Raw genomic sequence first — 18,674 nt, 5'->3', positions numbered from 1 at the left:
AATCTATTTGTATGTACTATTCTTATTTCGCGGTTCCTGATAGCTTTCTTTTTGTATTCTTAGTTTCTGTTTGGTCTCTTCTAGATCTCGTTTTCTTGCCAGAGGTCTCTAAAGTTCGTATTTTCAAAATATTTACCCGCTACCAGTCCTGCTATAGTAATGATGCCAATTATTATCGGCCTAATTGCATCTCGATGCCTTCTAAGCCGGCGATAGAATATCTTCTAATGAAATATGCAAAAATTTTAATTGGTGTCCATCCTCTCTCTCCTTCCCTCATTCTAGCGTCCGTGAGACCCACCACATCGCCCAGGCCCAGCAGGAGAAGAACGCCAAACTGCGCGAGGCGTTCGGCATCTCGGAGTACTTCGTCGAGGGCACCAGCTTCGATCAGGACCGCAAGGCCAAGGAGGACCTGGCCAAGTCGGAGGCCGCCCAGAAGGACCTGGCCGAGAGGGAGCGGGCCCGGGAGGCGGACAAGGCCAACCGGAAGCGCTACGCCCTGGTGAGAACGCCTTCGCCGGAGAAGCAACAGGCGGAACAGTCCAATGGCAAAGGGGGCCGCAAGCATCATCACCGGAACGGTGACGACGATGACGATGATGACGATGACGGTGGGCGCAGCAAGGATGACAAGAAGAAACGCAAGAAGAAGAACCGTGACGCGTAAGTGGCGGAAAATAGCTTCGGAATGACTAATGGAAGGATAATTGTCCGTCTGTTTTTTTTTCGCAGGTCCTCCAGTCCCGAGCGCAAGAAGGACAAGAAGAAGAAGTCCAAGAAAAACAAGAAAGACAGGTAATTAGATGCCACTCTGCTAGCAGTCGTTTTCAGTTGATTATGATAATGCATCTCTACACTTAGTCGTACATATATTAAAACTGATCACTTTCCTTCTCTCTGTTTCGGATCAAAGAGCAATTCAGTGGTACTTGCCACGTTGGTAAATTATGTTTGTGTGACCGCCACTGTGTTATGAATTATGAAATTTATGTTTCTCCAGAATTTTGAAAGCAAACCAAAATTGTTCGTACTACGTAAACGAAAACTATGATTGTATCATCTTTGTTGGTATATTTTCAGAATTGATTGCAAGTTCATTATCCCTGCAATTATCTGATAAACGACGGTTCCTAATGTCTTCAGACTACTCTTTTCTTGTACAGTCGTTTACTCTTTCATAGGTACGCTGCCATTCTTTATCTTTATTCTTTTCGTCTGGTATCAGGTATCAGAAGGCCGGCTCCAAAGGCACGTTCCCCGCCAGTTGGAAGATTTGTGCCATCGCCATATTTGAGCCTACATATTTCGTCATGTACCCGTTTGGACAGGAAAGGGAAGGGAAAGATGGAAGGAAATAAGAGTGGGGTCTATTGAAGAGGGAAACGCATAAGCGAAATGAGAACAATTTGGTTAAAACAGCGCCCTAAACAAGGTACTGCAAAACGCATGAGCGTTAAGAGAGCCAATAGCTCATTATCATAGCGGATTAAGAAAGACAGAATATCCTGAAGATTCAGAAATCAGTGTCACTTAATAAGTGTTTACACAATTAGATTTTTTTCACAAGCTCGGCTGTGCGAATCTCGTTTTCCCAATTTTAACCGAGATTCAGCTAACGAATTGCCCTGTTGCTTAGTAACGCTTTTGTTTCCTGAGATCCCATGATATTTTCTTGCCGACTACTCGGCTGTGCAAATTTCAGTTAAAATTAGCCGAGATTTGGCATTCTAATTTAGGTGTGTACCAAGTAATTGAAATCGCAGTTGCGCAAAGACTGAACAGTTACATATCAGGTGATACGAAGTTCAATAACACTGCGGAACACGTTTTTGTCTCCAGCATCAAAATACCTCTATTTACTTAATTAAGGGTTGCTGAATCCATTGCCGTTTACAGAATTACCATAGCACGTCTAATTTTTGAGATATTAGGTGTTGAAAATGCAAAAATTGACTATTTCAGCCAACTTGCATGCAAGTTTGCCAGCTTGTAAGGATTTTTTTTTGCTTAATTTGCCACAGAATTCAATATTTATGTGTATAACAATACTTATCATCAAAGTTCATAATACTTTTCATGCGGAAAAGTTATTTTTTGATGGTTTAGAGAAGTATTGTATTTTGCCATATAAGAGAAATGAAGAATTTTGTATGGAGACTGCAAGCATGTTGAAAAAATCGGTTTAACCTTAATTTAATTGTGAAATTTCAACCAAAATATATCTAAAACGAAAGCTTAAGTCCTCTTTTACATGCTTGGTGGATAAGATCACAAAAAAGTTTGATAAAATATACTTCAAATTTTAGGTAAACATCAATAAAACCAATGTTTTATACAACTTTGGCGACCTATATCTAAAAATTGTGACGTGCTGGAAAATTTCTGAAAACGGCATCAGATTCAGCAACCCCAATTCTACTAGAGACACATAATTTGATTCTTGAGACACGCGAAAATGTCATTTTTGTTGCGCTGTGTAATCGGAATCATAAGTATCACACACAAATGAGTCAGCACGCTGAATATTTGCCATGGGATAGTTGAGTCGGCAGTGGCCAGTCAACGCTCTGACCGAGAGACTGCAATTCTGCTTTGACAGATTTGTTAAATATTTCGCCACCCTTGGAGATGGCTCAGTAGTGTACAATTTAGTTTGGCCAGGCACAGGTTAACAGAGTTGACTGAATTCAGTTCCTCAACTTGAATTCGACATGCGATAACAAGCCTAGACCTAGAGTTTGCCAAAGCAAGAGCTTTTATAGCAACCTGACTCTCTGAACAGAAGTACAGAACAGAACTTTGCCCATTACGTGCTGTTGAAGTGCAGATTGCACTCCACACATAAGATCAAATATTTCCGCCTGAAAAACGGTGCAGTTTCGACCAAGTGAATAAAACTGATTCAGCCTTAGCTCACGGGAATATACTCCTGCACCAGCTCTACCTTCAAGAAGGGAGCCATCAGTGTAAAATACTATATTGTTCGATATACTTCTTTCCAAATAGCCAGACGTCCACTCTTCCCGTGAAGGGTGGCAAATGTCCTGTAAGGGAAGTGACAAGCAATTGTGAGACCACTTGGAGCAAGGACAATTTTGTCCTAATTCACCAAAAGTGGAAACAAGGAAATGTGTTCTCCAGTAGATCCAATACCCATAAACGGTAAGAGCAAGGAAGTGCTTCTTGTTTAAGATGTATGTGTAGTAGCGCAACGTCGAAAAGAGCCTCGAGCGCTGTTGTGGGAGTCGTAGGGAACGCACTAGACATCGCCATCAATCCCAATTGTGATTGGATTGTTCTCACTTCACCCTTTTGCTACCACACAAGACATCCATATGCCAATATTGGTCGAACAACTGTTGTGTAAATCTATTTGATATATTTGGGTTTAAGACCATATGTTTTACCAAAGGTTCGTCGGCACTGATCGAAGGCTATGCAAGCTTGCTTGACTCTGAAATCAGTAAAGTTTGGAATCTAGAATGACTCCGACGTACTTTACTTTATCAGTCACATTAATCTCAGAGCCAAAAAGACGTAAAGGTCTAGTTCCATCGCGGTTCTGTCTTTCCGTAAAAAGAACAATAGATGTTTTATTCGGGCCATATTGGCGACACCAACTATCGACTACCTGAAGAGCACTTTGCATCAGGTCGAATAGAGTGCTTATGCACATATCAACTACCAAAGCTAGAGTCGTCGGCAAATCCATATGTTGGAAAACCGCTGTTATTGAGTTGCCTCAATAGAGTATCTGCTACGAGATTAGACTCCCTCTTGGGGCATCCGCAAACACTCAACTTTCGAATTGCAGCTTGACGCAATGCCGAAAAGAGATTTCGGTTTATCCAATTGGTAATCATTGTAGGTAGTCCATGGTTTCGTGCAGCCTCCAATATGGCGTCGAAAAACACATTATCAAAGGCAATCTCAAAAATCCAAGAAAACACTCAAGCAGGATTGCTTCTAATGAATCCTTTCTCGTACACAGCTAAAAATGTGTTGTAAATTTAAGTTTATTTTCATGCACATATTTGGAGCATCAAAATAAACCTAAATTTCAACGACCAATCCATTATTTTTCAATCGAATTCACTTTAAATTTACACGATCATGTAATATTCAATCATTTTTAGTTGAAAATTGAATGTATATTATTTTAAATTTACATGATGCTGTAACAACACACGAATTTGATTTATTTTTACAGTAGACTTCAGTTTACATCACATTGAAAATTAAATATTTTTTCTGTGAACAAGTAGCTGCTTACAAGTAGCTTTTTCAAAACATGTTTGATAAACTCAAATCTCTTCTGGAACAGAACAGGATAAATCCCATCTGCTCCTGGAGATTTGAAAGGAGCAAATATTGAGTGCTCATTGAATCGATTCAGTAGTTACGATACTGCAAGCCGAAGCCAGAGACTCATAACTACATGAAAAGACATTTGGCTCATTCGTAGATGCTATGTCCACACATCTCTTAAATCAGTAACTGAGCCACATCAACCTATTCTGTCGCATTTTTTGTATGAAACGCTAGCCAAGGATATCTGCTTTCTATATATAGTGAAAATACTTCCCAAAAGCTTCAGTATTATACTGTTATAACCGAAAAATAGCGGGATAGGAGAGAATCTCTCATTGTTACATAGGTCTTTTTTTCCGAGATTCTCTCCTATCTCGCTCTCTTTCGATTATAACAGTGTCATACTTAACTGTTCATGTTTGAATGGTTGAAGTAACCACCAGCACTGAGGTACTCCCGCGGTAATTCGTACGCTTTTCTGCCCCTCCTCTGTGTCATACAGTAGAATCCTACCATCAAAATAGCTTTCTAGAAGCATACACAACTCAGAGCGTTAATGATTAACGGGTCGCAATGATTGATCAAGTGATTAATGATTACATTCAATTTCATCATGATTAATGATTATGATTATTGATTAAAATTTCTGAACTCATGATTAATGATTGTGATTGATTTTTAAGCCAGAGTATGATTAATGATTATGATTAATGATTAAATTACAATTTTAGATGATTAATGATTATGATTAATGATTAAACTCAGTATGATTAGTGATTATGATTAATGATTATGATTAACCCTTACATGCCTAATGTCAAATTTGATCAAAATTTTGAATTTCAAAACAATAGTTTTTTAAATTATCATTTCAAGCATAATTCTTCATTCCGACGTATCTGCAAAAATAAACAAACCAAGATTTGTTTTGCATGGGCTTGACAAACGCATAATCTACATATTGAGCCTACAAAAGTATTCCTAAAACCATTTTTCGATTTTTTGAAATAAATTTCAATTCTGCCCTATGTGCACTTAACTCAGTGTTTTTAATTTGGCTACATACACCCTACGTTTGCAAAGCGACTCAACTGTCAACACTGTTCATGCTAGCACATACACCGTACATATGCTCATAGTAAAGCGACCTATATGCAGAATCAAAACATAAAATTTGAATCAGCAGATACGTCATACCGTTTCCGAATCACTAAACATGTTGGAAATCGAGAAATTGGGATTTCTACAGCTGCAGCTAGCTGACGCGTCGGCAAACTGATGTGGAACATTCGTTCGTATTCGGTTCTAGTCAATATTTCTTACCAATTTTCTCACAAGAACTGTTCTCCATCTACTTTTGTTACTCACGGCTCCGTCCGCGCTCCTGTTAGTCCAGTTGAAATTGGAAACATTCGGAAACCCAATATTCGTTGTAGTTAAACGTAGAAACTGTCGAATTTACTAACTTTATTAGGTTTTATGGGAATTTGCAAACCGGTGTATGTGCATCTTCAAAATAATACTGGTGTATACGACGTGACGCAATGAGAATATATACCGAGGTGAGGAAGACGACATTTAGTGTGCGTGACATCCGTGTACGGTGCAAAATGTTTCACAACTACAAGCGGGCGAGCTCCCATAAGAAGCCGTGTAAATTAGTGACGTAGTTATTTTTGTTTACGTTTTTTCTCTTTACTAATACATAGCCATTGCTTCTTCTTCCACACCTTAGTATATATTCTCATTGGACGTGACGCATGTGAAAAACGAACTGTCAAACCGACGCATCAAGCAAGGTGTATGTATCAATCAAGGTATGGTATCGACGAATCATCATGGTGTATGTGAGCGGCACAAAGCAAAAGGGTTTATTCGATAATTTCACCAGTTTTTCAATCCAATTCAAAACAAATCTGAATTGTTTAATAGTGGTTAGAAACAGTGTTCTTTTCTTCAACTTGTACAAGACACAGTAATAGAAAAAATGTAAAAAATTTTAAATAGGATTTAAAATGCTTTACAATATGTTGCATCGCATTTTTCTCGATTTCATGCAAATGTTAGATACGCCGATTTGAAGAATTATGCTTGATTTATCGTATTAATATTATGAACATCGCGACTCATTGTGAGCTTGCACTCTACAAATCTCATCCAACAAGTCGTTGGAGAGTAGTGTGTGATTATTGAGATGAAATCGAATTCATGTTAACTTCTGCATTCCTGAGTCCTCTCGTAGTGTATGGATAACGCACTCTATCTAGTGAACAGGGAGTCGTGAGTTCGATTCTCACCGAGAAGGCGTTTAATTTTATCGCATGTTTCACATCATTTAATCCATAGGTGAAGTATATGTAATGTTGTTTTTCAAAATTATGTTTTTCAGTCATCTTCTAACGAATTTCCGTAAATATCAGGATTTGTCTTTGCGGGTATCGATTCGTAAATTACAATAGTTTTGAATTCATGATGAGAGCTATTTGATTCAGTTTTTTTTATCATAAGTGTACCGATAAATTTTAAAGAGTGTGATGCATTCGTTGCATACTTAAAGGTGTCAGTTCATGTCATTTAATTATTATTTTCATGATTAATCTTTGGTTAATCATTAAATAACGAATGTTTAAACACCCGAAAATATGCACTAAACGACTTGAAGTATGCAACCAGACACTAGATAATGATGAATATTACTCATGATTAACAAACAATCCAATATTAAAATCTTTTGAACTTCGTTATGGCAAATTAATCACAGCTTTCAATCACAAATCGTGATTAATTTCTCTGATTCAAGAGCCAGTATCCTAGAGGTAGTGGTCAAAATATCGGCTCTGTGAAGCGTAGCTTGCGACAAATCCAACTTCATGAATTACACTGCGGAACACGTTTTTGTCTCAAGCACCAAAATACAGCTATTCACTCAATTAAGGGTTGCTGAATCCATTACCGTTTTCAAAAATTTCATTGCACGTCTAGTTTTTGAGATATTGGCTGTTGGAAATGCATAAATTGGCTATTTCAGCCAACTTGCATGCAAGCCAAACCCGGACGAGTCGGACATTGTCCTGTAGATGGGCTACACCGCGCCCGAAACCGGTCGACAAAAGGTAAAATTTTTTTTAAACTTTTTTGACGATCGTAAGTACGATAAGTGTTATGTCTTGTCTCGCGTCGCGTCTTGTATGTGTCGTTTAGTTCTTACGTTAGCACACACCACAAAATGAGTAATTATTGAAATTTTTCATATTAAATTTTTCGGTAAAATTGGCTTGTTTAGGATTATTCAGTTTTTTTGTATTTTCTGAATCTACATTAAAGTTCGAACCAGAACCCAAAATTTCAAAATTGTCCGTGCCCTGAAACTATTTTAATAACGCGTTCGATATTAGTATGGAAATCACTTTTGAATCACCCGCTTCGCGCGAGCTGTCATTGTTTAAATTAAAATATCTACGGATTGAAATCTTTTTCGATATACTTGATATACTTAGAAAATGTGATCTTTCGAACAGGCTACGAAACACTACAAATATTTCATCAATAAATAACCCAATTCTTGGAGAAATATTGGGCGTAATCAGTTTGAACATTTGCTAGGAATTTCCTAACGAGATCTTTATGAAAAACTGTAAAAAATATTTTCAAAAAATGTTTTAAAGAAATTTTCGCCCTTCCTTGATTTGAATCAATATTTTTTAGTAAAAACGGTTTGCGATTAATAATATTGCTGTAACGAAGTTCAAAAGATTTTATATCAGATTTATTGCTAATCGAGGGAAAAATTGCATCATCATTATATAATGTATAACTTGTTTGTTGCATACTTCAAGGCGTTCAGAGCATACTTTTGGGCATTTAATCATTAGCTTTTGAATGATTAATCAATGATTATTAATATAAGTAATAATTAAATTGCATCTTCTTAAGGCACCGTCCACAAATCACGTAATGCTCGAAGGGATAGGGGGTAGGCTCATACGGTGCGACTCAAACCAAATTTTGAAAATGTTCATACAAAGAGCATTTTCCTTGAACTCAATTTTTAGGGCTACGTAATGAATGGATGCTACTTACACGCCTTGACGTGTGTAACAAATGAGCCATAAACATGAAAATGAATGGCTTTACTTATTATTGAAGAAAACTGCTACATTCAGTGGATTTCTACAAGCGATGTTAGATTGCAAACATCAAACGTGAACAAAAACAGCGAGGAAGTATTGACAAAAATACCACCTACTAGGGGAAAAGGACTAATTTTTGATCTTGAAAATGTTGTGCCAATTTTCGGATTTTCATACAAAGTACACAGCAATCTTATGAACGGCCAAAAAACTAGTGCTAGGTCTAAATATTGTGATCTGCCCCTATAAACAGCAACTCACAACCTTCCAACCGCGTCTTCGGATTCGGATCATATACAACTAAGAAATGCACCGTCTTACTTGGAGGAAATATTAAAGGGTCTTCAGATACAAAGCAAAGCCATGCCATACTTGATTGGATTTCGACGTTCCTTGGGCATAAACTCTCATTGTTCGTGCCACAAGATATAAGAAATGCAAAGTTTATTCATACATTAGAAGGCAATGTTGTAAAACTTGTTAAATTTTGTTCAATGATTGATTGATGATTGATTAAATGTTTGACTTATGATTAAGATTATGATTACTGAATAAAATTAACGATCTTTATGATTATGATTAATGATTAATGATTAAAACATAAAATTTCAATGATTATGATTAGTGATTAATGATTAACTTTTGATTTTTTGTGATTAATGATTAACATTTTTGATTAATCATAATCATTAATCATTAATCATGATTAAATTTATGATTAATCATTAACGCTCTGACACAACTGCACCGGTACCTTGAGACGGTGAAGTGCGTATGCTATTGCTTCCCAGCTTGCGCTGTTGAACGCATTCTTCACATCCAGAGTGACAACCGCGCAGTAACGGATGCCGCTCTTTTTATGCTCGACCACCAGCACTGATAATCCCGCATCTTGTCACCTTTATTCACAGACGAGAGGATCGATGAAGAGAAATCGGTCATGCGACTTACGCCCTTATTCTAGCACACGCTTGAACTATGCATTTTGTTTTGCCTTGGCTCATTCCCCTCATGCCTCTAGTTCAATGTCCTATATAACAGGACCGGCTCTTAGTATGTGTTTGCTTGTATTAGTCACGAAAAAGATGTAATCAAAATAAACAGTTGATGGTGACGACAAGTTTGTCAAATAATTTGTTCGCAGTTTGCCAATATGACGTCAGCTTCTTGTAACTTCGTGAACTTTCGGCTCGCCGAAGTTGGCATTGCACAACTACCACTTCAAAACTGATGTTATCACAAATACTAATTTGATCTTCGGCCGCACCTCTAAATACCCCACATCGCCTCTAGTTCCATACTACACCGTTGATTGCGTCATAACGTTATCATTCACCCTTTGCAATTTGTGGAGCCGACCGAGGTGCCGACGGCCTATGCTTATTGCCCATTGAACGGTGACGTCATCAGAAAATCGCTAGTTTTATTGAAGAGCGAAAGAGAAAGAATTTTGCCGTGAAATGCCTAATTGTCCATTTTACGAGAAGTTTTTGAACAGCTGATCGCTTATTTTATGAATGAAATTTTGACAGCAGGCGGTGTCGTAACATGTGAAAGTAACAGCAATATCATCAGTGATACCGTTTCGTAAAATGGACTATTGCAACAAAACACAGCTTACACCACACCACCTGCCGAGAGATCGTGAACTCGCACGCAAACACGTGTGAGCGGTCTTTGAACGTTGGAGAGAGTGAGGAAGAATCAGCTGGAGAGCTAAATGTCCTAAGTGCGGTTCAACGTTTCCCCTCCGTCGGTTGCTTAATAGGATATATACAGACGGAGGGGATATAACGACGCCGTGGCATGTGGTATGAATGCGGTGGATCCGTCGTGTAGTAGGAAACTCGCATCATGTCCGATGTTATTATAACTATAACAAAATGACCGAAGTGAATGTCCAATGTAACAATTGTTGAAACAAAACGATCTATGTGATTCATCCTATGTACTTTTTTTTTGATCAAAACGTTCTATCTGATGTTTTGTATATTTCACTGTAATTTACCAATAAACTGTCAAAATGTCCATCCTTACGTTGAATTCTATTACATTGCTTTCCTCTGAAGGCAACACAGTGGGGAAAAAATGTTTTAATTTGATACAGTTTCAAAATATGCTTTCACAACCTTCAAGCTCGTTTTTCTCAAAATGTGGGAATTGTTAGATAGGTCATTTTGAAAAGTTACGCGGGATATATTCTAGTACCGAGTGGCCAATCATAAAAGGTGGCTCCCAATACCGGACACAAACTGGAAACAACTCGATTTCTGTAAATTTGTACATAATCGAATGTTTTACTCCATGCATAGTATTTCATAGCCAATTTAATGCATTTGCAACATTTACAAGAACAATTAGAGTTTTACTTAGTTTGCACGATGTCTATCAAAAACGTCTTTCATTTATGATGAGAAATAACACATTTTACGATGTTGTTCTGAATGTTCATTCTTCTTATTTTTATTGCATGTTTGATACCATGATCGACGAAATCCATGAAAAATGAACGTATTTTGAGATAGTGGTGCAAAAATTACAAAGAAATAATATACGAATTAAACTGTCCGAAACTGGGGGATAGGAGGTGCCCGAGCAAATTTGTAGTTTGTCCACTATAAATTCCAATATGGTACAAAAAACATTAACATTTTCGAATTATGATTATATGCGATTATGCTTGCGTGATCCAAAATATTTTGCCACATTTAAAATTATTACTAATAAGACTCAAATTTAAGGCGATACGTCAAATTTTTACCAATTTTCAAACATCTCTACTTTTTTAAAAAGGTATGCATATTTCAAGAATGCGATATTCTACGCAAACATTACTCACCATTACAGCTCTTTTTTCTTCTAATACACCATCTTGATTGGACCATGATTTATTCGACTTTGTCCGGTATTGGGTGTTGTCCGCTTCTGGGGAATCTTCCCCTACTTCATTTTATACGTGTGAAACAGTGTGTTTGATGAACGATTATATGGATGAATTGGCGTAAACACCTGGTCCCTGTCATAGCAACCTGGTTTATACGCTAAATCATCCGAACAAACACCAGACAAACCGCATGTTTATTCCGATAGGTTGGTGTATGTGCTCACATCAATCCGTTTTCCTATAATTCCTAAAATATTTTCGAACAAATAAGTGCTGATTGCATGTTAAACGAACGTATTATGGGGTGGTAAAGAATGCAAAGTAATGAAAAATTAGATTTCAAACATATTGGCGCTCATGTCGACTATGCGAACATAGGCAGTAAAGCTTTTCGGAAGTTTTCCACTATAGATCGAAAGACAATGTCCTTGGCTAGCGTTTCATCTCAAAAATGGAAGAGAAGATGTCAATGAGGCTCAGTTATTGATTAACGATTTAGTAAACGAAGAGAGCCTCTCAATGTTAGATAGGTCCTTTTGAAAAGTTACGCGAGATTTCGAATCAATCGGTGCTCTCAAATTCAAGGTTTACTGCTCCGAACTTAACCATTTTGTATTAAGCAAGGCCAATCCTTGAATTCTCCCAGATATATATATTATTCGTAATATTTTTCCGGTTAAATCAACAATATTTGTAGGTTTTGGTTTGAGTAATCTATGAATAATGTTTATTTTGAGATTATATTGTTAAAAAATAACTACCCAGGTAATCAAATAAAACTTTCATTCGCCCTGCGTGCTAATATAGTGCTATAATACAGCTGACAAGCCCTATGTTAGCCTTATAATATTCCTTTATGGCAAAAAAGGCGTATTAGCGTGCTAGTGGTTACTTGGGTATACCTCATAGTTGTTAACAACTATATCTTGACTATAATTTTCCGATTAATGGAAAAGAGACAGCACTGAACTGGTGATGATTTTATAAATCGAATATACAGTGTTGGACAACACATTTGCAATTGGTTTGATTTTTCATATAAAATGTTGACCAAAGGACTAGATCTTGGTTCTTTTGAGCCTATTTGATTGAAATTTCCACAGTACTTCAAACATAACTTGAATTTCGACACATATTTTTCAGTATTTTTTCATTCACGAGTTCAAAAGCAATAGCGGTGATACAACCAAAAAAAAGAAGAATAGCCTCATATTACCTTCGGCAAAGTTATGGATTTAGACGAGATAAACAAGTTCACTGAAGATGCTTTGTGTGAAGGTCTTCTATATTCCAACCCCGAGCTCCATTGATTTTCGACTATCTTGAGACAAACCGAATCAGATGAATACTGTACAATTGTTACTAGAATACGATTCCATATTCATCAGATTAATCCGAAAGTCAACTAACCGTTTCAAAAGTAAAACTATTGGTAAACAATTAATTCACTATAGAAAAAAAAAAACAATTTTGAACTCATTTCGAAAAAAGTTGACAATTTGCAACATTGCTTGTTGAAGCATGTTGTTCATAAAAAATAAACGATTTTTTCGATCAATGTCGTGGGAAAGCGAGGGTTAAGATTGAGACAGAGACTCGACAATATACGTATTTCACTTTGGGGCCAAAACGGACCAAACTCTGATTGGTCCGCAAAACAGCGTTACCAGATTTTTAGCAACAAAAAGATCATAAAAGAGAAGACGAAAACTTACAAGTAGCCACATCTTGTCTTAGGGTATAGTTAAGATGAATTGATAATAATTTTTCGTCATTTTAGTTAAACCGTCATTTATTTTAAACTCGTAGATGAAAAAAAACACAAACAAAAAAATGGTAATGGTAGTCTACGCAACATGTTGCAAAATTACGATTTTAACAGCACGAGTCGTACCTTTGTTGAGGCTTGCCGATTTGGATAATAACGACGAGTGCTGTAAAAATCGATCTCAGCAACGAGTTACGTACAAATTTCGTAGAAGACTGCTTGAGCGTATCAGAAATCGTATCGCGATGCATTCACCATTATTTCGCAATTTTTGAAAATTGGTGTTAAATGATTTATTACGCAACTCGAAACAGTTATGAAAATAGTAGTTTACGCAACAAGTTGCAGAATGATAATTTTTACAGCTCGAGTCAGACATTCATCCAAAGAGTCTTGCAGAGTTGAATAATTACGACGAGTGCTGTAAAAATCGAGTTCTGCAACGAGTTGCATACAACATTTTTTGCAATTTCGTAGAAGACCACTTGAGAGTATCAGAAATCATATCGGCATGCATTCAGCATCATATTACAATTTATTAAAAATTGTTGTGTAATGATTAATTACGCAACTCAAAACAGTTGCGTAATGAGAAAGCGTTGCGTAATGAATCATTACAACACTGGTTTCAGTTGTGGAGTGACTATTGCTGCTCTACTTCAGTGCAGGAGAAAATAGACCATTTCATGACAAATAGGCGTGATGAAAAATTGCAAAAAATCCTTTACCTGATGTATTGTGATAATTCCATTCAAACCAGTCCATAAATAACTGAGATTCAGCCTGCCAAAGTTGACCATTTTGCATGGACAATTGAAAAAGTGACAAAAGTCCAATACTGCAATTTTTTTTCAATGATGAGAATTGATCATATTTCGATGACGCAACTTCAAGTACAATACCTTACAGTACTAGTATCAAGCAAACGAATGGCTAATTTTCATACTAAATTGTCAAGTTTTCAGTTTCTACAGCAACTACTTATCAAAATTATAAAAAATATTGAAACTTGAATCCAAATAAATCTAATTATTTTCATTGAAAACATTTGTAATTATTCAGACATTTTTGGCAAACTTCATAAGTTTTCCAAAGGCTACTTAAAGTTGTTTTCAAACTTTCGTTCAAATTTGAAGTCAATGAATGATACCAATCTCTAAACTTAACCATTTTGTATGAAAGTAGCTAGGTACCTACTTCATTTTAGCCAGTACTGCGTACCAATATGTCTTATATTCATCAACTATATTGAGATTTATCGCTTTTGAGTTTGATTTTCATTTGCTCGACTGTTACGACCAAATATTTTTCGTCCAGCATACCAAATACGAAATGATTACCATATTCTTGATTACTAACACTCACGTCTATCTACCATTATTCTCGTTGTTATTCGACTTCTTTTTTGCCCTCAATCGCCACAAAAACCACTAAAATCAAAATACAATCCAAAACAAAAATCCTTCAATCAAAATCAAACCTATACCTACTCAATTAAAACCAAAAAAACCGCTACGTTCGCAGTCGGTAAGTATAGTACGCTGTCAAGTGCTTTAACATTTTTTTTTCATTTTCGTTTTCAATAATTTTCATAGCAGTTGCCCTAATTTGATTGACTCACTCTATCGCGTTCTGTTTTTACTTACTCAACTCACTCGCATTGTGTTCTATGTAAAAGAAGATTATACATTGGAGAGGTTCAAAAGGGTGGAGATGACATCACATCTACTTCTTCCTTCTTTAGTATTACATCCTCACTGGCACATAGCCTGCTCCATAACTAAATACGTACTACCTCAGTTTTTTTGCTTGGCAAGCCAATTTTAATCACGAAAAGATACTGCTTCGTACGGGAATCGAACCCAGTCAACTTCAGCATTACTTGGCTACTCTTCAGGCTATTGGCATCAACTTATTTTATCTTTTAAAGAAAATTATCTGTCAGAATCAATAACTTCATTAGTATATCTCTCCACTTTCTTTGAACCTTCCAGTGTTGCCATCTCTCTCTGTCTTTGATCATTCTCACATTTCTTCGGTTTACTTTAGTTTGATTTCGCGTGAACATTGTGTGCATTTTGTATCGTCTCATAAATCATGTATCAGTGATTCAGTAAAACCTTATCTTCCTGTTTAAACGATCAATCGATAAGGTTTATGTTTTTTAATTGAAGATTGGTCACCTTTTATCCACATTATTTCTTTTACGTTTTCATACTTATTGGTTCCCTTTTCATGTCAATTATTTTTACGCATTTTGGTTCTATTTCGATACTCAATCCTCTGATTTTCTCACCAAAAATTAATGTTCCTTCTGCCCCAAAGTCGCCAACCGCAAAGAAAAGGAAATCTTTCTTATTTTATTCTTTTTTCTCTCCTTTTTCCTAAAGACAGACCAATATTATGATGAATATAAATTAAACATGAAGGAAAGGTAAAATTAACTATTCTTAAACAGCTGCGATTTTCCTCCTTTTTACATAAGTATTATCAATAACCACAACTACCAGCATTTTACAGTTTATTAACAATAGAAGTGTTATGTTTCTTAAACCGATCGAGAAAAAGTCGAAATTTCTTAGCACTACCAACGAAATTAGTAGAAGTTTATCCTAAAAATAATCCCGTTTCAATCGAACAAAAATGCTGATACCAGACCTTTAACAATCTCCTTCAAGTAGAATAGTGCATATATTTTCTTTACAATCATTTCCCAACAATTCGAAATTTGCATTTTGCAACTTTTAGGTTAAGTTTATCTCATTTGTGATCATTTGTTGCCCCACTCTCACTACGGTTTCATTCGACAATAATCTAAACAGCAACATATTAGAACTGAAACTGCGAACAGAACAGCCTCTTCTATTCGATTTTAGCCGAAAACAAAAAAAAAACGAAGAGAAACCAATTTGCAGCGTCAAACTCTTCTCTTCTCCATTGCCAACAAGAGAGATCCATTTTTTTCGATAGTAATATTTAAATCAAGATTTTCCCATTTGCAGCGAAAATTATCTTCCAAACTTACTAATAAACCGTTTCTATCCGTGTTCTTATTTTATTTCCGATACCGATTTTTGGTTTTGGTTTGGTCCCCCTTCTGCAAATCTCCCGGATGCCGCTCCAGATCGTCGAAGAAGAAACACTCGAAGCGGTCCCATCACCATCGGGATGACAGCGCTTCCGATTCGGACTCGGACGACTCGGCCGATACCAACAGTTCCGATTCGGCCCTTTCGGACCACGAGGGAGGCGGAAAGTCCCGGCGCCACAAGCGGGAATCCCGCAAAGATAAGGTAGGTCATGGAATGTCCAACGTACGGTTTGCCTCTAGTCGATAATTATAGAGCTGTATGATATACCACTCCCCGTTGAAGAAAACAGTAATGCTAATTTTTTTGTTTCCTTTTTAAGTTTTCGGTTAAGTGAAGGATCACTTTTTGTGTTGTAATTTCGCTGAGAAACCCAAGAAATGGAAGGTTCTCTTTGTAATTTGTAGCTTCAATCTTGGACTCGATGCCAATTAGGTGTACATAAGTAAATCGATCATGGAACTAACCGTAACCTTTCTAATCACCATTAACTGACAGTGCAAACCCATTTTGTTTCCGTTGAGCTTAATATTTTCTACATGTACAATTAACTTCTTTTCTCTCGTCAAATCTTCAAACCGCCAAACTCATGCATTAGAAGTGAATTCAGTTGTGAAGAGTTCATAAGGTATCTTTTTTCGTACTTTGTTTGAGAGAAAAACACACATTTCAATTGAAGACTAGTTGCGAGAAGTCTATTTTGTAACATTTTTGTTTCAATCTCATGATTACACTTCTTTATTTTCTTTGAATATAAACTTATGTTTCTGTCTTTATGTTCAAGTGTTGTTTATGTTGAGCGTCCAATACGAGACTGAGCAATTCCAAGCCTTTCTGTCAGGATTCACCATTTCGTCAGGATTTCAGAAATTGCACAAAACAATAGATTCATATAATCTCTCCATGATGTAGTATCTTATGAGTGGTTTCTTTACCACCGCTTAGGCCTTAAACCTGATGGCTGCAAAATCGCCTAGATTTATGTTCTGGCCAGGCATTGCAGAATTCGCTCTCATTTGATTTTGAAGCACGACCAAAGCAAGCGATGAAAAACATCCCATCTGTTGCGGTCTGTGATCAGCCACGATAAAAAGAAACAAGGTATTATATTCCGAAAAGTGACATTTGGTGGTGACGTCATTCTTATCGCAAACTCGAAAGAGTGCAAAAAAAAGCAAGGCCTGCTCTCTTTTACTATCCTTAAAGCCTAATGCTTGACGATAGGAATGACGATACATGTTTTGATTGAAAATCGTTGTTTACACGTGGGAATAGCCTACCTTTGTTGTGTATACCGTGCTGATCAGCAATGTATCGCAAGTTGTAACAAGTCTGATAAATAGAAGCAGCGAACGAGAGCCCCAGAGAGAGATGTAGTAACTTGATGGTCGTTTTCCTCACAAGAGAGTGATGATAAAATCTATTTTTCTCGCTTGTTTACCGTTGGGGATAGGTGTTTCACTTTACTGGCACGGTAAACAATCCCCGAACTTCCGATAGCAATAGTGTTCCCCAGGTTTGGAGGTTGTTTAAAGGTGTTTTATCGTGCACTGTTGTCCCCCCGATCCCGATATGATCAAAGTTGTAGCAGTATACGATAAACAGTCTCTCATAAGGTGCTGCATATTATGATAGTTACAGAGAGCGATACGTGAGATATTCTTTCAATTTTCTCAAGATTCAATCCCTGGTTGTGGCCATACTCTATTGATGCTCTGATCAGCAAAAAACAGCCTTAAATGCTGTTATAGTGTTTCTTCTGTTGTGAAACCTTTCAAAAGTTTAAGAAAATTCTATGAATTATAAAAAAGAATATTACCTAAAATCCTTGAATATTCTGCGGAATAGCTGTTGCAGTGTTCTAAAGCTTTTGTCATGTTTCGAAATCACAGTTATTAAGAAGGGAACAGGGTACTTTGGAAAGCTGTCTTAGGGGACTATAAAGTTACTATAAAATTGTGTTTTAGTAAATATGTTTCCATGAGCCGATATCGAGTCATGGAACATCGAATAATGGAGGTATTGAAATTAACCCTCTAATACCCAACCCCGCCTTTAGACGGGGTACACTTGGGTTTTTGTTTTGGGAATTTTGGGAATATTTTCGTAGCTCGGAAATCAAATGAGTTTAGTTTTGGTATTAGGCTTGGACTATAACACGCATATAAGAAGAGTTTTTTATGATTTTTGAAACTTTTTTTGTATTTTTGAAAAATGTTTGAAAAATTGTATTTTTATAGCCTACAAATGCCTGGGGTTCATTTAATGTGTGGTACAAGAAATCGTACCTTTTATATTTTTCTACGGTAAACCTATCCCAGAAGAAGGGCCTGGTGGTATTAAAATGATTTCAAACCTGTTTTTCCGTTAGTTACACGGAAAATAAAAAATGTTCCAGAAAAAATTAGGAATTTAATGTTTTCAATAGTATTGTAAAAACTAAAATTTTTGTTATTGCCAAAAATCAGTAACCAGAAGCGGCTCAAAAA

The 18,674-nt window shown here is 36.6% G+C and overlaps 1 protein-coding gene across 7 annotated transcripts in view; it reads left to right on the top strand.

Annotated features, from left to right (window-relative positions):
• Positions 1-18,674, top strand: part of LOC110675582 (serine/arginine repetitive matrix protein 5) — a 135,638-nt gene that overhangs the window by 106,543 nt on the left and 10,421 nt on the right. For 5 of the 7 annotated variants that reach the window (XM_021840940.1, XM_021840945.1, XM_021840941.1 and 2 more), the window contains 3 exons: positions 286-666; positions 736-798; positions 16,221-16,389. In XM_021840940.1, the coding sequence (XP_021696632.1) occupies positions 286-666; positions 736-798; positions 16,221-16,389 (613 nt within the window). Of the gene's footprint in view, positions 1-285; positions 667-735; positions 799-14,620; positions 14,624-15,486; positions 15,531-16,220; positions 16,390-18,674 lie in introns of those variants that run through there. The other 2 variants (XM_021840944.1, XM_021840943.1) reach the window with 1 other exon arrangement.

This window comes from Aedes aegypti, chromosome 2 (assembly GCF_002204515.2).
Source record: "Aedes aegypti strain LVP_AGWG chromosome 2, AaegL5.0 Primary Assembly, whole genome shotgun sequence".
In the NCBI taxonomy this organism is placed as follows: domain Eukaryota; kingdom Metazoa; phylum Arthropoda; class Insecta; order Diptera; family Culicidae; genus Aedes; species Aedes aegypti.
This window is presented reverse-complemented; position numbering and strand designations above follow the sequence as displayed.